The sequence below is a fragment of the Panthera leo genome, chromosome D1, assembly GCF_018350215.1.
Source record: "Panthera leo isolate Ple1 chromosome D1, P.leo_Ple1_pat1.1, whole genome shotgun sequence".
Classification (NCBI taxonomy): domain Eukaryota; kingdom Metazoa; phylum Chordata; class Mammalia; order Carnivora; family Felidae; genus Panthera; species Panthera leo.
In genome coordinates, this window is record NC_056688.1 from 55,128,731 (window position 1) to 55,147,779 (window position 19,049).

At 37.3% G+C, this 19,049-nt stretch overlaps 1 protein-coding gene across 5 annotated transcripts in view; it reads right to left on the reverse strand.

Moving 5' to 3' along the window:
• ACER3 (alkaline ceramidase 3) overlaps positions 1-19,049 on the reverse strand; it is a 181,024-nt gene that overhangs the window by 104,160 nt on the left and 57,815 nt on the right. For 3 of the 5 annotated variants that reach the window (XM_042903917.1, XM_042903919.1, XM_042903920.1), the window contains one exon: positions 14,024-14,134. In XM_042903917.1, the coding sequence (XP_042759851.1) occupies positions 14,024-14,134 (111 nt within the window). Of the gene's footprint in view, positions 1-14,023; positions 14,135-18,377; positions 18,466-19,049 lie in introns of all 5 variants that reach the window. The other 2 variants (XM_042903918.1, XM_042903921.1) reach the window with 2 other exon arrangements.

Genomic DNA, 19,049 nt, shown 5'->3' on the forward strand with positions numbered 1-19,049 from the left:
GGGGGGGGGCGCATAAAGAGAGGCAGACCAAGGCTCTGTAGCAGGCTCCGCGCTGACAGCAGAGAGGCCAATGCAGGGCTTGAACACATGAACCGAGAGATCATGAATTGAGCCCAAGTTGGATGCTTAACTGACTGAACCACCCAGACGCCCCAAGTTTTTGTAAATTTAAAGAGTTGTGGGGGCACCTGGGTGGCTCAGTCAGTTAAGCATCTGACTCTTGGTCTCTGCTCAAGTCATGATCTCACAGTTTGTGAGTTGGAGCTCTGCATCGGGCTTTGCGCTGTCAGTGTGGAGCTGCTTAGGATTCTCTCTTCCTTTCCCTGGCCTCCCCCTGCTTGTACTTTCTCTTTCTCTCAAAGTAAATAAATAAACTTAAAAAAAAAAAAAAAGTTGTGCAACCATCACCACAATCCAATTTTGTGGCAACTGCAACACCCAAAGAAGTTGTTATGCCCATCTGCAGTCAACATCCACTCCCACCCTAAACCCCAGGTAACTAATGATTTCCTTTGTATTTCCATGATTTTGTCCTTTCTAGAAATTTCATAATAGAATCATATAATTTATAAAGAATTTATATAATTTATAATAATTTACAAATCACATGATTTCATAAACAGAAGCATATAATCTGTGTTCTTTTGTGTTTTTTAGTTTCTTTCACTTGCCAAATGTTTCTGAGGTTCCTCCATGTTGTTACATGCATTAGTAGTTCACTCCTTTCTATTTCCTAATAATTTATGACATCTGCATTGATATTTGTATTAGTTCTTTTTTTTGGCATTTTTATCAGGTTTACATAACAATGTTGTTTGCTTCATAAAAAGGATTTGGAAATTTTCCTTCATTATGCATGCTTTGGAAAAATTTACATAATACTGGAACTATCAGGTCTTTGTAGTTTTAATAGAACTCTGTGAAATTACCTGGGTGTCATATTATTCTGTGGAGGAGTTCCTTGATAACTTACTCTATTTTTTACATAGAAATTGGTCTGTTCAAAGCTTTGTCTTTCCTGGGGTCAATTTTGGTTACCTATTTTCTTTTCTTTTTAATTATTAATAATTTAATTATTTTTAATTTACATCCAAGTTAGTTAGCATATATATGGTGTAACAATTTCAAGAGTAGTTTCCTTAATGCCCCTTACTCATTTAGCCCATCCCACCTCCCACAACCCCTCCAACAATCCTCTGTTCACTATATTTAACAGTCTCTTATGTTTTGTCCCCCTCTCTGTTTTTATATTCTATTTTCTTCCCTTCCCTTATGTTCATCTGTTTTGTCTCTTAAAGTCCTCATATGAGTGAAGTCATATGATATTTGTCTTTCTCTGACTAATTTCACTTAGCATAATACCCTCTAGGTCCATCCACATAGCTGCAAAAGGCAAGATTTCATTCTTTTTGACTGCTGAGTAATACTCCACTATATATATATATATATATCCACTATATATATATATATATATCCACTATATATATATACATCCACTATATATATATATATATATATATATATATATATATATATATATATATATCAACACATCTTCTTTATCCATTCATCCATTGATGGACATTTGGGGTCTTTCCATACTTTGGCTATTGTTGATAGTGCTGCTATAAACATTGGGGTGCACGTGCCCCTTCAAAACAGCATACCTGTATCCTTTGGATAAATACCTAGTAGTACAATTGCTGGGTTGTAGGGTAGTTCTATTTTTAATTTTTTGAGGAAAGTCCATACTGTTTACCAGAGTGGTTGTACAAGTTGGCACTCCCACCAGCAGCGCACAAGAGATCCTATTTCTCCGCATCCTTGCCAGTATCTGTTGTTGCCTGAGTTGTTAATGTTAGCCATTTTGACAGGTGTGAGGTGGTATCTCATTGTGGTTTTTATTTGTATTTCCCTGATGATGAGTGATGTTGAGCATTTTCTTATGTGTCGCTTTGCCATCTGGATGTCTTCTTTGGAGAAGTGCCTATTCATGTCATTTGCCCATTTCTTCATTGGATTATTTGTTTTTGGGTTGGCAACCTACTTTCTTAGTACATTATCCAATTCTAAATTTATTTACACTGAGGTTTTAAATTTTAATTCCTTTGTTTCAATGGCTATTTCCCTTTGCCACTTATTATGTATGTTTATGTTTGCTTTTTCATTCTTAAGTTAGCTAGCAGACTTTTTCTTTAAAAAAACACAAATTTTCCTACATTAATTAGTACTATGTTTTTCTGTTCTCTGTCTTGTTAATTTCTGTTTATGTCTTTATAATTTCCTCCCTTGAACTTTCATCAGCTTTACTTTGCAGTCTTTTTTCTTGCCTTTTGACATCTTAATATTTCACTTTTCTTTTTTCCTCCCCCTTTTAAAAAAAATTCTTCAGGACAGAGCCAAGATGGTGGAACAGCACAGAAGTTTTTTGTGTGTCTCATCTCCATGAAATACAGCTACACCAATACTAAACCATCCTGCACATCTAGAGAACTGATCTGAAGATTAACACAACAATTTGTACAACCTGAACCACAGAATTCAGCAGATACACAGTGCGGAGAGTTGAACTTGGGGAGAGAGAAGCTGAGGCGGACAGGGAGCTGCTTTTGAGGGCAGAGAGAGGATGGAGACGGGATTGGGGTGGGGGGAGAATACAGGAAAAGCACCCTTCCCCAAAAGCAGCTGGACAGAAAGTGGAAAATTGGAAACAGCCACAGGGACTAAACTAAAAAGGGAGAAAGGAGAAAGGAGAGGGTTTAAATTCCATTAACACTGTAAACAAGGGGAGTGCAGAGTCTGTAACTCCGTTGCTCAATACTTGGTGGTGCTCTGGTGGGAAGGGTGAACCCCCAGGAGCAGAGTGGGGTCCGGAAGGTTCGTGAGCCACACAGGGAAAAGCAGTTCCACTACCGGAAGGACATTTGGTAGAGACTGTTGAGGCCACCTGGTCCCAGCAGACCCCAGAGAATGGCCACATTCGCTGGTGCTGGAACAAGGTCGTTAAGGGTGAAGCCTGGTGCCAGATGTGTTGTGATTCTCCATAATCCCTGAAATGCTGCCACTACACTGGCCACAGTCTCTCGGCACCGGCAGCAGCATGGTCTCACAAGCTTTCCTGGGTGTGGCGGGCATTCGGCCATTGCTTGGTGAGACCCTCCACAGAGGGGTGGAACGGGTCAAAGCCGCAGTCCCTCAGAAGTAAGGAGCCAAGGAAAACAGCTGCATCTGAGACAAAACTCTGGAGAGAGGTACTACCTGGGACTTGGTCACGGATAGTGAAAATGCAGGGAGTGGACAAAAGCTGAAAACAAAGGAAGGGTGCACGATTGCTGATCGGGGAGAACAGAGTTCTGATACTAGAGACTGGGTAGCTGTGTGATGCCATTTACATTGCTCCCACGCATGCACATATGCACCTACAAGCGCCACAACACTCCACCCCAGTAGGCTAGCAGCGCCATCTAGTGGAGAATGGAGCCGCTACACAGCCCTGCCAACTGGGCCAACCTTGCTCTTCAAGAACAGAAGCCTCACTGCCTGCTTAGTTTATGGACTATAAAGTGCTCATAGTCTGACTTCTAGGGGAGAACTAAGTAATTTCAGTCGTATTTCAATCCATTAGCAAGTGAATCTATTCAATTTTCTTCCTTTCCTTTTTTTTTCTCTTTTTAACTTCTTTTCTTTATCTTCAATACAGAAAGAGAAAAAATTCATTTTTATTTTCAATTTCTATTAAAAATAGTTTTAATTTTTTTTAATTTTTTACTTTTGTGTAAATTTTTTCAAATTCTATTTTGCTTCCATCATTTTCTTTCAGTCTACTTCAGTGTATTCACTTTTTCAAATTTCCAAACAATTTCCTTTTTTTTCTTTTTTCTCTTTTTCGTTTCTTTTCTTTTTCTTGAATACAGAAAGAAAAAATTCATTTTTATTTTCAATTTTTATTAAAAATATTTTTCTTTACTTTTCTCTATTATATTCTTTAATTATGTGAAAATTTTTTCAAATTCTATTTTACTTCCATCATTTCATTTTAGTCTACTTCAGTGTATTCATTTTTTCAAATTCTCAAACGATTACCTTTGTTTTTTTTCCCCCTCTTTTCTCTCTAATCTATCAAACCACTTTCAACATGCAGACCAAAACACACCTAGGATCTAGCATCATTTATTCGATTTTGTGTGTGTGTGTTTAATTTTTAATTTTAATATTTTTTAATTTTAAGTTTTTCTACCTCATTAATAACTTTTCTCCCTTCAAAATGATGAAACGAAGGAATTTACCCCAAAAGAAAGAGCAGGAAGAAACAACAGCCGGGGACTTAACCAACACAGATAACAAGCAAGATGTCTGAACCAGAATTTAGAATCATGATAATAAGAATACTAGCTGGAGTCAAAAAGAGATTAGAATCCCCTTCTGCAGAGATAAAAGAAGTAAAAACTAGTCAGGATGAACAAAAAAAATGCTATAACTGAGCTGCAATCACGGATGGATGCCGCAGCAGCAAGGACAGATGAGGCAGAACAATCAGTGATTCAGAGGACAAACTTATGGAGACTAATGAAGCAGAAAAAAAGTGGGAGATTAAGGCAAAAGAACACAATTTAAGAATTAAAGAAATCAGTGACTCATTAAAAAGAAACATCATCAGAATCACAGGGGTCCCAGAAGAGGAAGAGAGAGACATAGGGATAGAAGGGTTATGTGAACAAATCATAGCAGAAAACTTTCCTAAGCTGGGGAAAGACACAGACATCAAAATCCAGGAAGCACAAAGGACTCCCATTAGATTCAACAAAAACCGACCATCAACAAGGCATATCATAGTCAAATCCACAAAATACTAAAGCAAGGAGAGAATCATGAAAGCAGCAAGGGAAAAAAAGTCCTTAACCTACAAGGGAAGATAGATCAGGTTTGCAGCAGACCTATCCACAGAAACTTGGCAGGCCAGAAAGAAGTGGCAGGATATATTCAATGTGCTGAATCAGAAAAATATGCAGCCAAGAATTCTTTATCCAGCAAGGCTGTCATTCAAAATAGGAGGAGAGACAGAAAGTTTCCCAGACAAACAAAAATTAAAGGAGTTCGTGACCACTAAACCAGCCCTGCAAGAATTTTAAGGGGGACTCTCTGAGGGGAGAAAAGATGAATACATACATACATACATACGTATATATATATATATGTGTGTGTATATACATATACACATTGTATATATATGTGTGTGTGTGTGTATATATATGTATATATATATATATATATATGTAAATACCAAAAGCAACAAAGATTAGAAAGAACCAGAGAACACCACCAGAAACTCCAACACTACAAGTAACATAATGGCAATAATATCATATCTTTCAGTATTCACTCTAAACATCAATGGACTCAGTGCTCCTATCATAAGACATAGGGTAAAAGAATGGTTAAGAAAAAAAGATCCATCTATATGCTGTTTACAAGAGACCCACTTTAGACCTAAAGATACCTTCAGATTGAAAGTGAGGGGATGGAGAACCATCTATCATGCTAATGGTCACCAAAAGAAAGCCAGAGTATCCATACTTGTATCAGACAATCTAGACTTTAAAATAAAGATTGTAACAACAGATGAAGAAGGGCATTATATCATAATTAAGGGGTCTATCCACCAAGAAGATCTAAGAACTGTAAACATTTATGCGCCAAATGTGAGAGTACCCAAATATATAAATCAATTAATCACAAACATAAAGAAACTCATCGATAGTAATACCACAATAGTAGGGGACTTCAACACCCCACTTACAACAATGGACAGATCATCTAATCAAAAAATCAACAAGGAAACAATGGCTTTGAATGACACACTGGACCAGATGGACTTAACAGATACATTCAGAACAATTTCATCCTAAAGCAGCAGAATATACATTCTTCTCCAGTGCACATGGAACATTCTCCAGAATAAACCATATACTGGGACACAAATCAGCCCTAAGTAAGTGTAAAAAGATCAAGATCAGGGGCGCCTGGGTGGCTCAGTCGGTTAAGCGTCCGACTTCAGCTCAGGTCGTGAACTCGTGGTCTGTGGGTTCGAGCCCCGCGTCGGGCTCTGTGCTGACAGCTCAGAGCCTGGAGCCTGTTTCAGATTCTGTGTCTCCCTCTCTCTGACCCTCCCCCGTTCATGCTCTGTCTCTCTCTGTCTCAAAAATAAATAAAGTTTGAAAAAAATTAAAAAAAAAAAAGATCGAGATCATACTGTGCATATTTTCAGACCACAACGCTATGAAACTCGAAAATCAACCACAAGAAAAAATTTGGAAAGGTAAATAATACTTGGAGACTGAAGAACATCCTACTAAAGAAAGAATGGGCTAACCAAGAAGTTAAAGAGGAAATTAAAAACTATATGGAAGCCAGTGAAAATGATAACACAACCCAAAACCTCTGGGACGCAGCAAAGGTGTTCATAAGAGGAAAGTATACAGCAATCCAGGCCTTCCTAAAGAAGGAAGAAAGATCTCAGATACACAACCTAACCTTACGTCTTAAGGAGCTGGAAAAAGAACAGCAAATAAAACCCAAAACGAGAATAACACAGGAAATAATAAAGATTAGAGCAGAAATTAATGCTATCGAAACAAACAAAAAACAGTAGAACAGATCAATGAAACCAGAAGCTAGTTCTTCGAAAGAATTAACAAAATTGATAAACCACTAGCCACTTTGATCAAAAAGAAAAGGACCCAAATAAATAAAATCAAGAATGCAGAGGAGAGATCACAACCAACAGAGCAGAAATAGAAACAATAATAAGAGAATATTATGAGCAATTATACGCCAATAAAATGAGCAATCTGGAAGAAATGGACAAATTCCAGAAACATATACACTACCAAAACTGAAACAGGAAGAAATAGAAAATTTGAACAGACCCATAACCAGTAAGGAAATAGAATTAGTAATCAAAAATATGCCAAAAAACAAGAGTCCAGGGCCAGATGGCTTTCCAGGGTAATGCTACCAAACATTTAAGGAAGAATTAACACCTATTCTCTTGAAGCTGTTCCAAAAAACAGAAATGGAAGGAAAACTTCCAAACTCATTCTATGAAGCCAGCATTACCTTGATACGAAAACCAGAGACCCCACTAAAAGGGAGAGCTACAGACCAATTTTCCTGATGAACATGGATGCAAAAATCCTCAACAAGATATTAGCCAACCGGATCCAACAATACATTAAAAAAATTACTCACCACAACCAAGTGGGATTTATATCTGGGATGCAGGGCTAGTTCAATATCCGCAAAACAATTAACGTCATTTATCACATCAATAAAAGAAAGGACAAGAACCACATGATCCTCTCAATAGATGCAGAGGAAGTGTTTGACAAAATACAGCATCCTTTCTTGATAAAAACCCTCAAGAAAGTAGGGATAAGAAGGCTCAGACCTCCAGATCATAAAAGCCAAACACAAAAGACCCAACACTAATATCATCCTCAATGGGGAAAAACTGAGAGCTTTCCCCCTAAGGTCAGGAACAAGACAGGGATGTCCACTCTCACCACTGTTATTCAACATAGTATTGGAAGTCTTAGCCTCTGCAATCAGACAACACAAAGAAATAAAAGGCATCCAAATTGGCCAGGAGGAGGTCAAACTCTCGCTCTTCACAGATGACATGATACTCTATATGGAAAACCCAAAAGATTCCACCAAAAAACTGCTAGAACTGATTCATGAATTCAGCAAAGTTACAGGATATAAAATCAATGCACAGAAGTCAGTTGCCTACTATACACAAAGAAGCAACAGAAAGAGAAATCAAGGAATCGATCCCATTGACAATTGCATCAAAAAACATAAAATACCTACGAATAAGTCTAACCAAAGAGGTGAAAAATCTATACACTGAAAACTATAGAAAGCTTATGAAAGAAATTGAAGAAGACATTAAAAACTGGAAAAAGATTCCATGCTCCTGGATAGGAAGAACAAATATTGTTAAAATGTCGATACTACCCAAAGCAATCTACATATTCAATGCAATCTCTATCCAAATAACACCAGCCTTCTTCACAGAGCTAGAAGAAATAATCCTAAAATTTGTATGGAACCAGAAAAGACCCCTAATAGCCAAAGCGATCTTGAAAAAGGAAACCAAAGCAGGAGGCATCACAATCCCAGACTTCAAGCTATACTACAAAGCTGTAATCATCAAGACAGTATGGTACTGGCACAAGAACAGACACTCAGATCAATGGAACAGAATAGAGAACCCAGAAATGGACCCACAAACGTATGGCCAACTAATCTTTGACAAAGCAGGAAAGAATATCCAATGGAATAAAGACAATCTCTTCAGCAAGTGGGAAAACTGGACAGCGACATGCAGAAGAATGAACCTGGACCACTTTCTTACACCATACACAAAATAAACTCAAAATGGATGAAAGACCTAAACATAAGACAGGAAGCCATCAAAATCCTCAAGGAGAAAGCAGGCAAAAACCTCTTTGATCTTGGCTGCAGCAACTTCTTACTCAACATGTCTCTGGAGGCAAGGGAAACAAAAGCAAAAATGAACCTCATCAAAATAAAAAGCTTCTGCATAGCGAAGGAAACAATCAGGAAAACTAAAAGGCAACTGACAGAATGGGAGAAGATATTTGCAAATGACATATAAGATAAAGAGTTAGTATCCAAAATCTATAAAGAATTTATGAAACTCAACTCCCAAAAAACAAAGAATCCAGTGAAGAAATGGGCAAGAGACATGAATAGACATTTCTCCAAAGACATCCAGATGACAAACCAACACATGAAAAAATGCTCAACTTCACTCATCACCAGGGAAATACAAATCAAAACCACAATGAGATACCACCTCACACCTGTCAGAATGGCTAACATTAACAAGTCAGGCAACAACAGATGTTGGTGAGGATGCGGAGAAAGAGGATGTCTTTTGCATTGTTGGTGGGAATGCAAGCTGGTGCAGACACTGGAAACCAGTATGGAGGTTCCTCAAAAAACTAAAAACAGAACTACCCTACAACCCAGCAATGCAATACTAGGTATTTATCCACAGGATACAGGTGTGCTGTTTCAAAGGGACACATGCACCCCAAAGTCTATAGCAGCACTCTCAACAATAGCCAAAGTATGGAAAGAGCCCAAATGTCCATCGATGGATGAATGGATAAAGAAGATGTGGTATATATAAAAAATCGAGTATTACTTGGCAATCAACAAAAATGAAATTTTGCCATTTGCAGCTACATGGATGGAACTGGAGGGTATTAAGCTAAGTGAAATCAGTCAGTCAGAGAAAGACAAATATCATATGATTTCACTCATATGAGTACTTTAAGAGACAAAACAGATGAACATAAGTGAAGGGAAACAAAAATAATATAAAAACAGGGAGGCGGACAAAACAGAAGAGACTCATAAATATGGAGAACAAATAGGGTTACTGGAGGGGTTGTGGGAAGGGGGACAGGCTAAATGGGTAAGGGGCACTAAGGAGTCTACTCCTGAAATCATTGCTGCACTATATGGTAACTAATTTGGATGTAAATTTAAAATAAATAAATAAATAAATAAAATTAAAAAAAAAAAAAAAAAATTCTTTCGGGGGCTCCTGGGTGGCTCAGTTAATTAAGCATCCAACTCCTGGTTTCAGTTCAGGTCATGATTTCACTGTTTGTGAGTTCGAGTCCCAAATCAGGCTCTACTCTGACAGTGTGGAGTCTGCTTGGGATTCTCTCTCTCCTGGCTCTCTCTGCTCCTCTTCCGCTCACACATGTGCATGCGCGCTCTCTCTCTCTCAAAATAAAAAAAATTAAAAAATTAAATTATTTCGGTATGTAGGAAAGAGCTTTTTTTGTTGTTGTTCTAGTGTTTCTTTTGTACTTATGCATATTTTATAGTACCCTCTGTCCCCCTTTCTTTTCTTACTTGACCTTTTACAATCTGATTTGTTACTTTTAAATCATATTCCTTAATACTCAACTTGCCACCTAGGCAATAGTCAACAAACTTATTCTACTTTGCCCTTTCCATCTCTCATTAAAAAACTGCACTCTCAGGGCACCTGGGTGGCTCAGTAGGTTAAGTGTCTGACTCTTGATTTTTGGTTCAGGTCATGATCTCACAGTTTGTGAGTTTGAGCCCCACATCCAGCTGTGCACTGACAGATATATTAAATATATAAAAGGCTCATCATTACACATTTTGCTAACATTTTCCCAGTGTTCTCTCTTAGTTGGATGAACATCATTCTCTAGTACAATGCAGTCAGCAGAACTTTCTGTGATGATAGAGACATTCTATATCTGCATTGCCCAATAGGGTAGCCACAAGCCACATATAATGAGCACTCAAAATGTGGTTGGTGTGACAGAGGAACTGAATTTTACATTTTATTTAATTTGAATTAATTTACATTTAAATTGCCACATGTGGACAATAGCTACTAAATTCATGCAGTGCTCATGGATTCATCAAGAAGGAGTCCTGTATAGAGGTGAGAGTACTTGCATATTTAAAATTATCTTTCTATAACCTGGATACCTAAAAAATAAACTTGATTGTAATATAAAATCCATGCCTTACATTAAAAATGCTGTTCCACTGGTGCCTTTGTATGTTGCTGATGAAGTCTAATGCCAGCCTGATTTATTTGCCTAAGTCAGTAACCTGGTCTTTTTCACTAGCGTTTTAAGAATTTTTTTTTATTTTTAAAATCCAGTAGTTTTACTGAGGCTATGTTTCAGAATTAACCATTGCAAGTCAGTTTTAAGAGGTAAAAATGGTCCTTTTAATATGCAGGTTCATTTCTTTATTTCTAAAAAGTTTCTTCAGTTATAGTTTTAAATATAAGTTGTTTCACTGTTTTGTTTTTCTTCTCCAGGGAATCCAATTATATGTTTGAGATCTTTGCTGAGTCTATTCCATTTCAATCACTTTCTCTCTGACACTTTTTCTTTTTTTCTGAATGTTTATATTTATATTTGTTTTTGACACAGAGACAGAGGATGAGTCAGGGAGGGGCAGAGAGAGAGGGAGACATGGAATCGGAAGCAGGCTCCAGGCTCTGAGTTGTCTGCACAGAGCCTGACATGGGCTCAAACTTGTCAACCATGAGATCATGACCTGAGTCAAAGTCGAACACTCAACCAACTGAGCCACCCAGGTGCCCCTCTCTGACACTTCTTCTTTATCTCATTTTCATTATTTTGCTTATTTCTTGGCCTTCTTAAATAGCCCTTATTAAATATTCAACACATTGTAAGTCAGCTTTAATACCTTTCCTTTCCTAAGTTTAATCAATTCTAATTTTATTTCTTTTGGGAGAAGAGAATGTTACTAGTTTTTAAAATTTTTGATTCATTTGTTTGAGACTACTTAATTCATTTTGGAGTTTTATGCTACAGTTTCTTTCTGCTTTGTAATCAGTTGTGGGGGAAGAATGTACATAAGCCAAAAAATTTTTGATTCTCATTTTCTCTTTTCTTTTTACAGTAATTTTGTATGGACTGCTTCTTTTGGCCCATTTTGTGGAAAGAGTAAAGTTTGGGTGGCTTAAGAAATTCCTAGTTCAAGACTGCCCCCTTCTGTCAGAATAGTAAGGTTCAGTGTCTTTTTTCATATACTTATTTGAGGGCAGGGCAGTTGAGGGGGGCAGGTCTGAGGTTTAATATTTCTTTTGTTTCTATAGAATCTTAATTCCTCCCTCTAGCTTCCTTCTTTCCCTTCACTGATCCCTCCCCCTCTCTATTTATCTCTTTACCAGAAGTGGTACCTTTCTAAAAATGCCACCCTAGGTCTTACACACTTTCAAGTCCTTTACCTTTAACTGGTACTGTGATCTACCAGACCCTAGACTGCTTTCAGAAATTTTGGATTTACTGTGAAGCTTCCACTTGCTGTTTGTTTTGTTTTGTTTTGTTTTGTTTTGTTTTGTTTTGTTTTGTTTTGCAGACTCAGGCTCTCAACCCCTCTCCTCTTTTCCATGCAGTTTTTCAAACCCCAAGTCTAAAACATCAAAAGATACTTCTGTTGGAATCTGGTGAGGTTTTTTTCCTAATTTAAAAATGATTTGAAGTTCATAGTATTCGTTCTCTCACAGTAGAGCTGAAAGTATGGATTAAGTGCGGTTTTATTTTCCTTTTTAATTTGTATGGTCTTCTGGGAGGATAAGTGGACAAATTCTAATTTAGGAGGCCACCATTGTCCCAGGGGAACCTGGAAGTCCCTTGAATCTTTTTATTCTTATTGTTATTACTGATTGTGATTTGTCAGTATTTTATAAACATTCTTTTCTTAATTTTCTATTTATTTTTTATTTTTTAAATGTTTATTTATTTTGGAGAGAGACAGCACAAGCAGGGGAAGGGCAGAGAGAGAGAGAGAGAGAGACAGACAGACAGACAGACAGAATCCAAAGCAGGCTCCATGCTCTGAGCTGTCAGCACAAAGCCTGCTGTGGGGCTCAAATCCACAAACCGTCAGATCATGACCTCAGCCGAAGTTGGACGCTTAACTGACTGAGCCACCCAGGTGCCTCAACATTCTCTTTTTTTTCTTTTTAGTTTATTTTTTTATTTTGAGAGAGACAGTACCTGCACATGATTGGAGGAAGGGCAGAGACAGAGAATCCCAAACAGGCTCTGTGCTGACAGCCTAGGCAGGCTTGATCTCATAACCATGAGATCATGACCTGAGCCAAAATCAAGAGTCAGATGCTTAACCAACTGAGCCAACCAGGAGCCCCATATTTTATAAACATTCTTAACACATCTCAGGAAGTAAAGCAAAGAGCTAAGTTTGTGGACAAGTCTTCCGTCTGAAGTAACTTTCTTAAACCAAGTAACTTTCTTAAAACATCAAGCATATAAGAAACAGATTCAGATATTAAAGTCTCTCATATTCAATCTAATTATGGTAAAATCTGGTAGGATACATTCTATCTTATAGTTTTGTACTAATTAGAAGTCCTTTCTGCCTATGTATAAATAATACCTACTTTGGGCTAAAACAAACGAAATTGTGTTTAGAAGGTTATATAAAAGAAATAAACCAGAAATCAACTTTCTTTCTTATTTTTGTCTTTATGATGATAATGCAAGAACATGACAGATTTTCTGATCTTACATTCTGGTAAAGTTCATTTATCCATCTATTCAACACTTATTGAGGACCACTAAACTGCCAGTCAACAGGGACACAAAGATAACTAAGGGACAGTCCCTGACTCACAGACAAGTAGAGAAATATGAGTAAGTTGCAGTAAGTACAATACCCTTTATAAAATGTTTGAAAATATGCAAACCATGCTATACATACTTTTAAGTGTACATATATATGTAGTATAAATACAAAGCCAAGTGAGAAAATTATAATCAAATTAAGTATAGAGGTTAACTCTGGGAGGGTGAGGGGAATAAAATCAGGCAGGAATACAAATATAGCTTCAATTTCATCCATGGTAGTTTATTTAATAAATAAAAAGATCTGAAACAAATACTGCAAAGTACTAAGACCTGACAAAGCTGGGTGGTAAGATATCATGGGTATATTTGTTATCTCTATTCTGTATGCTTGAAATAATTTAATTTTTAAAAAACTATTCAAAATGCAGTTCAATTTGGGGCACCTGGGTGGCTCAGTTAAGCGTCCAACTCTTGATATCAGCTCAGGTCATGATCTCGTAGGTTCAAGCCCAGTGTCAGGTTCTGTGCTGACAGCATGGAGTCTGCTTAGGATTCTCTGTCTCCCTCTTTGTCCCTCCCCTGCTCATGTTCTGTCTCTCTCTCAAAATAAATAAATAAACTTAAAAAAAATGTAGTTGGGTTTTAATAAAAAATGCAGTTCAATTTACCAGAGTTTTAAATCAGAAGTTTCAGATTATGTTCAAGTTGTGTAATAACATAAAATTAAGAACCAATTTAGGTATGAATGAGAAAAATAGCCCATCTGATTACTGTACATCATTTTTTATATGAAGTGTTACACATACCTGTGAGTGCTAAATAAGAAGCAATGTACCGCTTTTCCAGTCCATCTCTAACACTCTGAATTGCACCAAAAATTGGAGGTATAATCATAATCAGGTTACTCACTGTATTCCCTACAGGAGAAAAACACAAGAAAATAATTATATTAGTTAATACCCCTTTAAATAAAAACTCATGCACTTGGCCCTTAATAAAAATTAAATAGGTGACTTTTCAGAAAGATGGTGGAAAGATATTTACAAAGTACCAAGGGAAAATAATTATCTATTGAATGAAAATTTTATGTAAGAATCTGAGTGAAATAAAGATAACTTTTGGGGTAGCTGGCTGGCTCAGTCAGTAAAGCATACTACTCTTGATCCCATGGTTGTGACTTTAAGCCCCACGCTGGGTATAGATTACTTAAAAAAATAAAATCTTTTGGGGCATCTGGGTGGCTCAGTCAGTTAAGTGGCTGGCTCTTTGGTTTCAGCCCAGGTCATGATCTCACGGTTGGTGAATTTGAGCCCCATGTCCGGGTCTGCACTGACAGTGTGCTTGGGATTCTCTCTCTCCCCCTCTCTCTCGCTTTCAAAAAATAAACTTAAAAACATTATAATAACATAAAATCTTTAAAAAAAAATATAGATAATTTTTGACAAATGAAACGAAGATTTTTCAATCAGAACACCCACTAAAGGAATTTCTAAATTCTAAAGGTAAAAAAGAAAACTATCTCAAAAAGAACCTCAAAGATACAGCAAAAAATGAGTTGAAGGTAGCCATTTGCAACTGAGAGAGTGGTCCACAGATAGAGCGATGAAAAGGTAAAATATAGAATTGTGTTACTTTTATCTGTTGAATCAAATAGCAATGAATTGAGGTTTGCATTTTATAGATCTTTTTAAAATCTCACTTTATGGTAATATTTTTAACTTCTAGTTTCTATGTTTCTAGTAAAATATGAAAAGCAATGGATCATCATCTGATTTTTGTTCGTATCTTTTGCAAATCGACATATATAGAACACTCTACCATATAGCATATACATTTTTCTCAAGTACACATGGAACATTTTCCAAGATAGAGCATATGTTAGGCCATACATTCTAACAGACTTGAAAAAGATAACATACAAAGTATGTATCTCTCCCAACCACAACAGAATGAAGTTAGAAATAAATAACAGACAGAAAGACAGGATGCATGGGTGGCTCAGTTAAAGCATCTGACTCTTGATTTTGGCTCAGGTCATGATCTCATGGTTCTTGAGTTTGAACCCTGAGTTGGGCTCTGTACTGACAGCGCAGAGCCTGCTTGGGATTCTCGGTCACCTTCTCTCTCTGCCCCTCCCCTGCTCTCTCTCTCAATTTTTAAGCTGGATACATTGCCACTTAGCTAAGAAAACGACATTTCCAAGACCTCTTTGCAGTAAGTAAGTAAGTAAGTAAGTAAGTAAGTAAGTAAGTTAAGTAAGTGGAAGTCTGGTATGGTACTTTCAAGAAAAATGGAGATTACACCCTTGTCACCTCCTTCCCTTTTCTGCTACAGGGAATGTGGATGCAATGGCTAAAGCCATCTTGGTCTCTGAGGGGACAGTAGGGATCTAACCCAATTTGGGGGAGGAAGACCTTCCTCTGCCCTATGGTCCTCTGGCTGGACATGGAGTCAAATTGACCATGAGACAGATTATCAGGAGGAAATCAAACTTAGTAGGTGTATGTATGGGGAATCCACACAGACATGAAATTCCAAAGACAATGAGGCAACAGGAAACTTACATCAGTTAAGAAAAGGGGATCAGTTAAGGATACAAAGGGGATAAAGACCATAAGCAAGAAGGTGAAAGGAGATGTATGGGAAAACAAGGTCGCCCTATTATGCAGGTGAATTCCTTAGGTAAAAGGTAGTCTCTGTTAATAGTTCTCTTCCTGTTACAGGCTCTCCTTTCCATTGTAAATTTAGCAGTTGCAGGGAGGCAGAGAGCTTTTCCTGCTTCTGCTGGGTTTCAATTAATTTTAACTTAAAATAATCTTTATGCCAAATGGCCCATCTTGGGCAGCCTGCCCCGGCCCCCTACACTAAGCATGGCTGAGCAACAAAATAAGAGAAGCTTGCGCCCCTGATACCATGGAGCTGCCACCCCAGCCCCGAACTGCTTTTCAGACTGAAATAAATCTACATCTTGTTTAAAGCATTAATTATCACATATCTGTTACTCACAGCCAAACCTAATCCTAACTGATGCAAAAGATGTCCTTAGTGCACCTTATTTCATTTGAATTAAAAATGCTAACAGCCTTTTCTCTGTGAATATACAGTGGAAACTGAAACTGAAAGACAAATGCCTGTCTTTGAGTCATTACACCTCTTTCTTAAATTTAATGCTGTTACATGAATGATAAACCTAAATTAATCCAAATGTTTTATGAGGACTGTTTTCACTTTTTATTTTAAATGTTAAAATGCAAAGATAAATATAAAAACGAAGTTAACATGTCAGCTCCTTTTTAAATTACAGTTGACACATAATGCTCCATCAATTGCAGGTATATAGCATAGTGACTTGACTAGTCGATATATTATGCTGTGCTCACCACAAGTGTACCTACCAATGTCACCATACAATGCTAATTACGATACTATTTCCTATGCCCTAATTTTCATCCCTGTGACTTATTCATTCCAAAATTGGAAGTCAGTATCTCCCACTTCATCCATTTGCCCATCCTTCCTGGCAACCATAATTTATTCTCTGTATTTATGGAACTGTTTTTGCTGTTTGTTTTTTAGATACCATATACAAGTGAAATCATGTTGTTTGTGTTTCTTTGATTTATTCCATTTAGCATAATACCATCTAGGCCTATCCATGTTGTGACAAATGGCAAGATCACATTCTTTTTTTTATGGCTGAGCAATATTCCATATATATGCCATATCTTCTTTATCCATTCATCTATGGATGGACACTTGGGCTACTTCCATATCTCAGCTTTTTGTAACTATGCTGCAATAAACAAAGAAGTGAATATAACTTTTCAAATTAGTGTTCTCATTTTCTTTGGGTAAATAAATACCCAGCAGTGGAATTAATGGACCATATGATATTTCTAACCTATTTAATATATTTTTTGAACTTTGGGGGTATTTTTTTAAGTATAATCTTTACACCCAACATGGGACTTGAACTCACAACTCTGAAATCAAGAGTTGCATGCTCTACCAACAAAGCCAGCCAGGTGTCCCGATATTTCCAACTTTTCGAGGAATCTCCATATTGTTTTCCAGGTTGCATCAATTTACATTTTCACTAACAGTGCATGAGCATTCCCTTTTCTCCACACTCTTGCCTTTTCATTTTGTTAATGGTTTCTTTCCTTCACTGTGAAAAGCTTTTCATTTTGATGTAGCCCCAACAGTTTATTTTTCCTTTTGTTTCACTTGCTTGAGGAGACATATCCAGAAAAATGTTGCTAAGGCTAAAGTCAAAGAAATGATTACTATGTTTTCTTCTGGGAGTTGTATGATTTCAGGTCTTACATTAGGTCTTTAGTCCATTCTCAGTTTATTTTTGTATATGTTGTAAGAAAGTGTTCCGGTTTCTCGCGTCTGAGCGGCTCAGTCAGTTAAGCATCTGACATCGGCTTAGCTCATGATCTCATGGTTCATGAGCTCAAGTCCCACATCAGGTGAGCCCAAGCACCACTTCGGGTAAGACGACGCCCCATAATGGGTGAGTATGAGCCCCACTTCGGGTGAGCCCTGCTTCTCTCTCTCTCCCTCTCTCTACCCCTCATGGGATTCTCTCTTCCTCTCTTGCTCTGCCCCTCACTCACTTGCACCCTCTCTCTCCCTAAAATAAAAAAAAAAAAAAAAAGTGTTCCAGTTTCATTCTTTTGCATGTAGCTATACAGTTTTTCCAGCACCATGAAGACGCTGTGTTCTCCCCATTGTATACTCTTGCCTCCTTTGTTGGAGATTAATTGACCATATAAGTGTGGGTTTATTTCTGGGTTCTCTATTCTGTTCCATTGACCTATGTGTACATTTTTGTGCCAGTACCATACTCTCTTGATAAACATATTCTTTTTTTTTTTTTAAGTTTATTTTTGAGAGAGAGAGAGAGAAAACGTGAGCAGGGAGGGGCAGGGCAGATTATCTGAAGTGGGCTTTGCGCTGACCAGAGAGCACGATGCCAGTCTCCAACTCATGAACCATGAGCTCATGACCTGAGGCAAAGTTGGACACTTAACCGACTGAGCCACCCAGGCGCCCCCATAAATACCATATTCTTAAACAATCAATGGGTCAAAGAAGAAATCACAAGAGAAAGTAGAAAATACTTGGAGATGAATTAAAATAAACACAACATACCAAAATTAATTAATTAATTGGATACAACAGGGCTAAGGGGAAATTCATTGCTAAATTCAAACATCAAAAATCAAGAAAGATCTTCAAGCTGAAATGAAATAATGGTAATTAGTAACACAACTATATATATAAATATACAGCATACTGGTGAAGGTAAGTATATGGTCTAACTCTGAATACTCTAATACTGTAATATGATGGTATATTAAACATGTAAGCCTATCACTTAAAAAGTTAAAAGGGCAAAAGTATTAAAAAGAACTAAAGCTGCAAATGACATATACAATAGAGTTAGTATCCAAAATATATAAAGAACTGACACCTAAAAACAAATAATCCAATTAAAAAATGGGCAGAAAATACAAACAGTCATTTCTCCAAAAAAGACATACAGATGGCCAACAGACACATGAAAAGATGCTCACCATCACTCATCATCAGGGAAATGCAAATAAAAACCACAATGATGGATTGCCTCACACCTGTCAGAATGGCTAAAATCAACACAAGAAACAACAGGTGTTGACAAGGATGTGGAGGAAAAGATACCCTTGTGTACTGGCAAACTGGTACAGCCACTGTGGAAAACAGCATGCAGGCTCCTCAAAAAGTTAAAAATAAAACTACCCTACAACCCAGTAATCACACTACTGGGTATTTTCCCAAAGAATA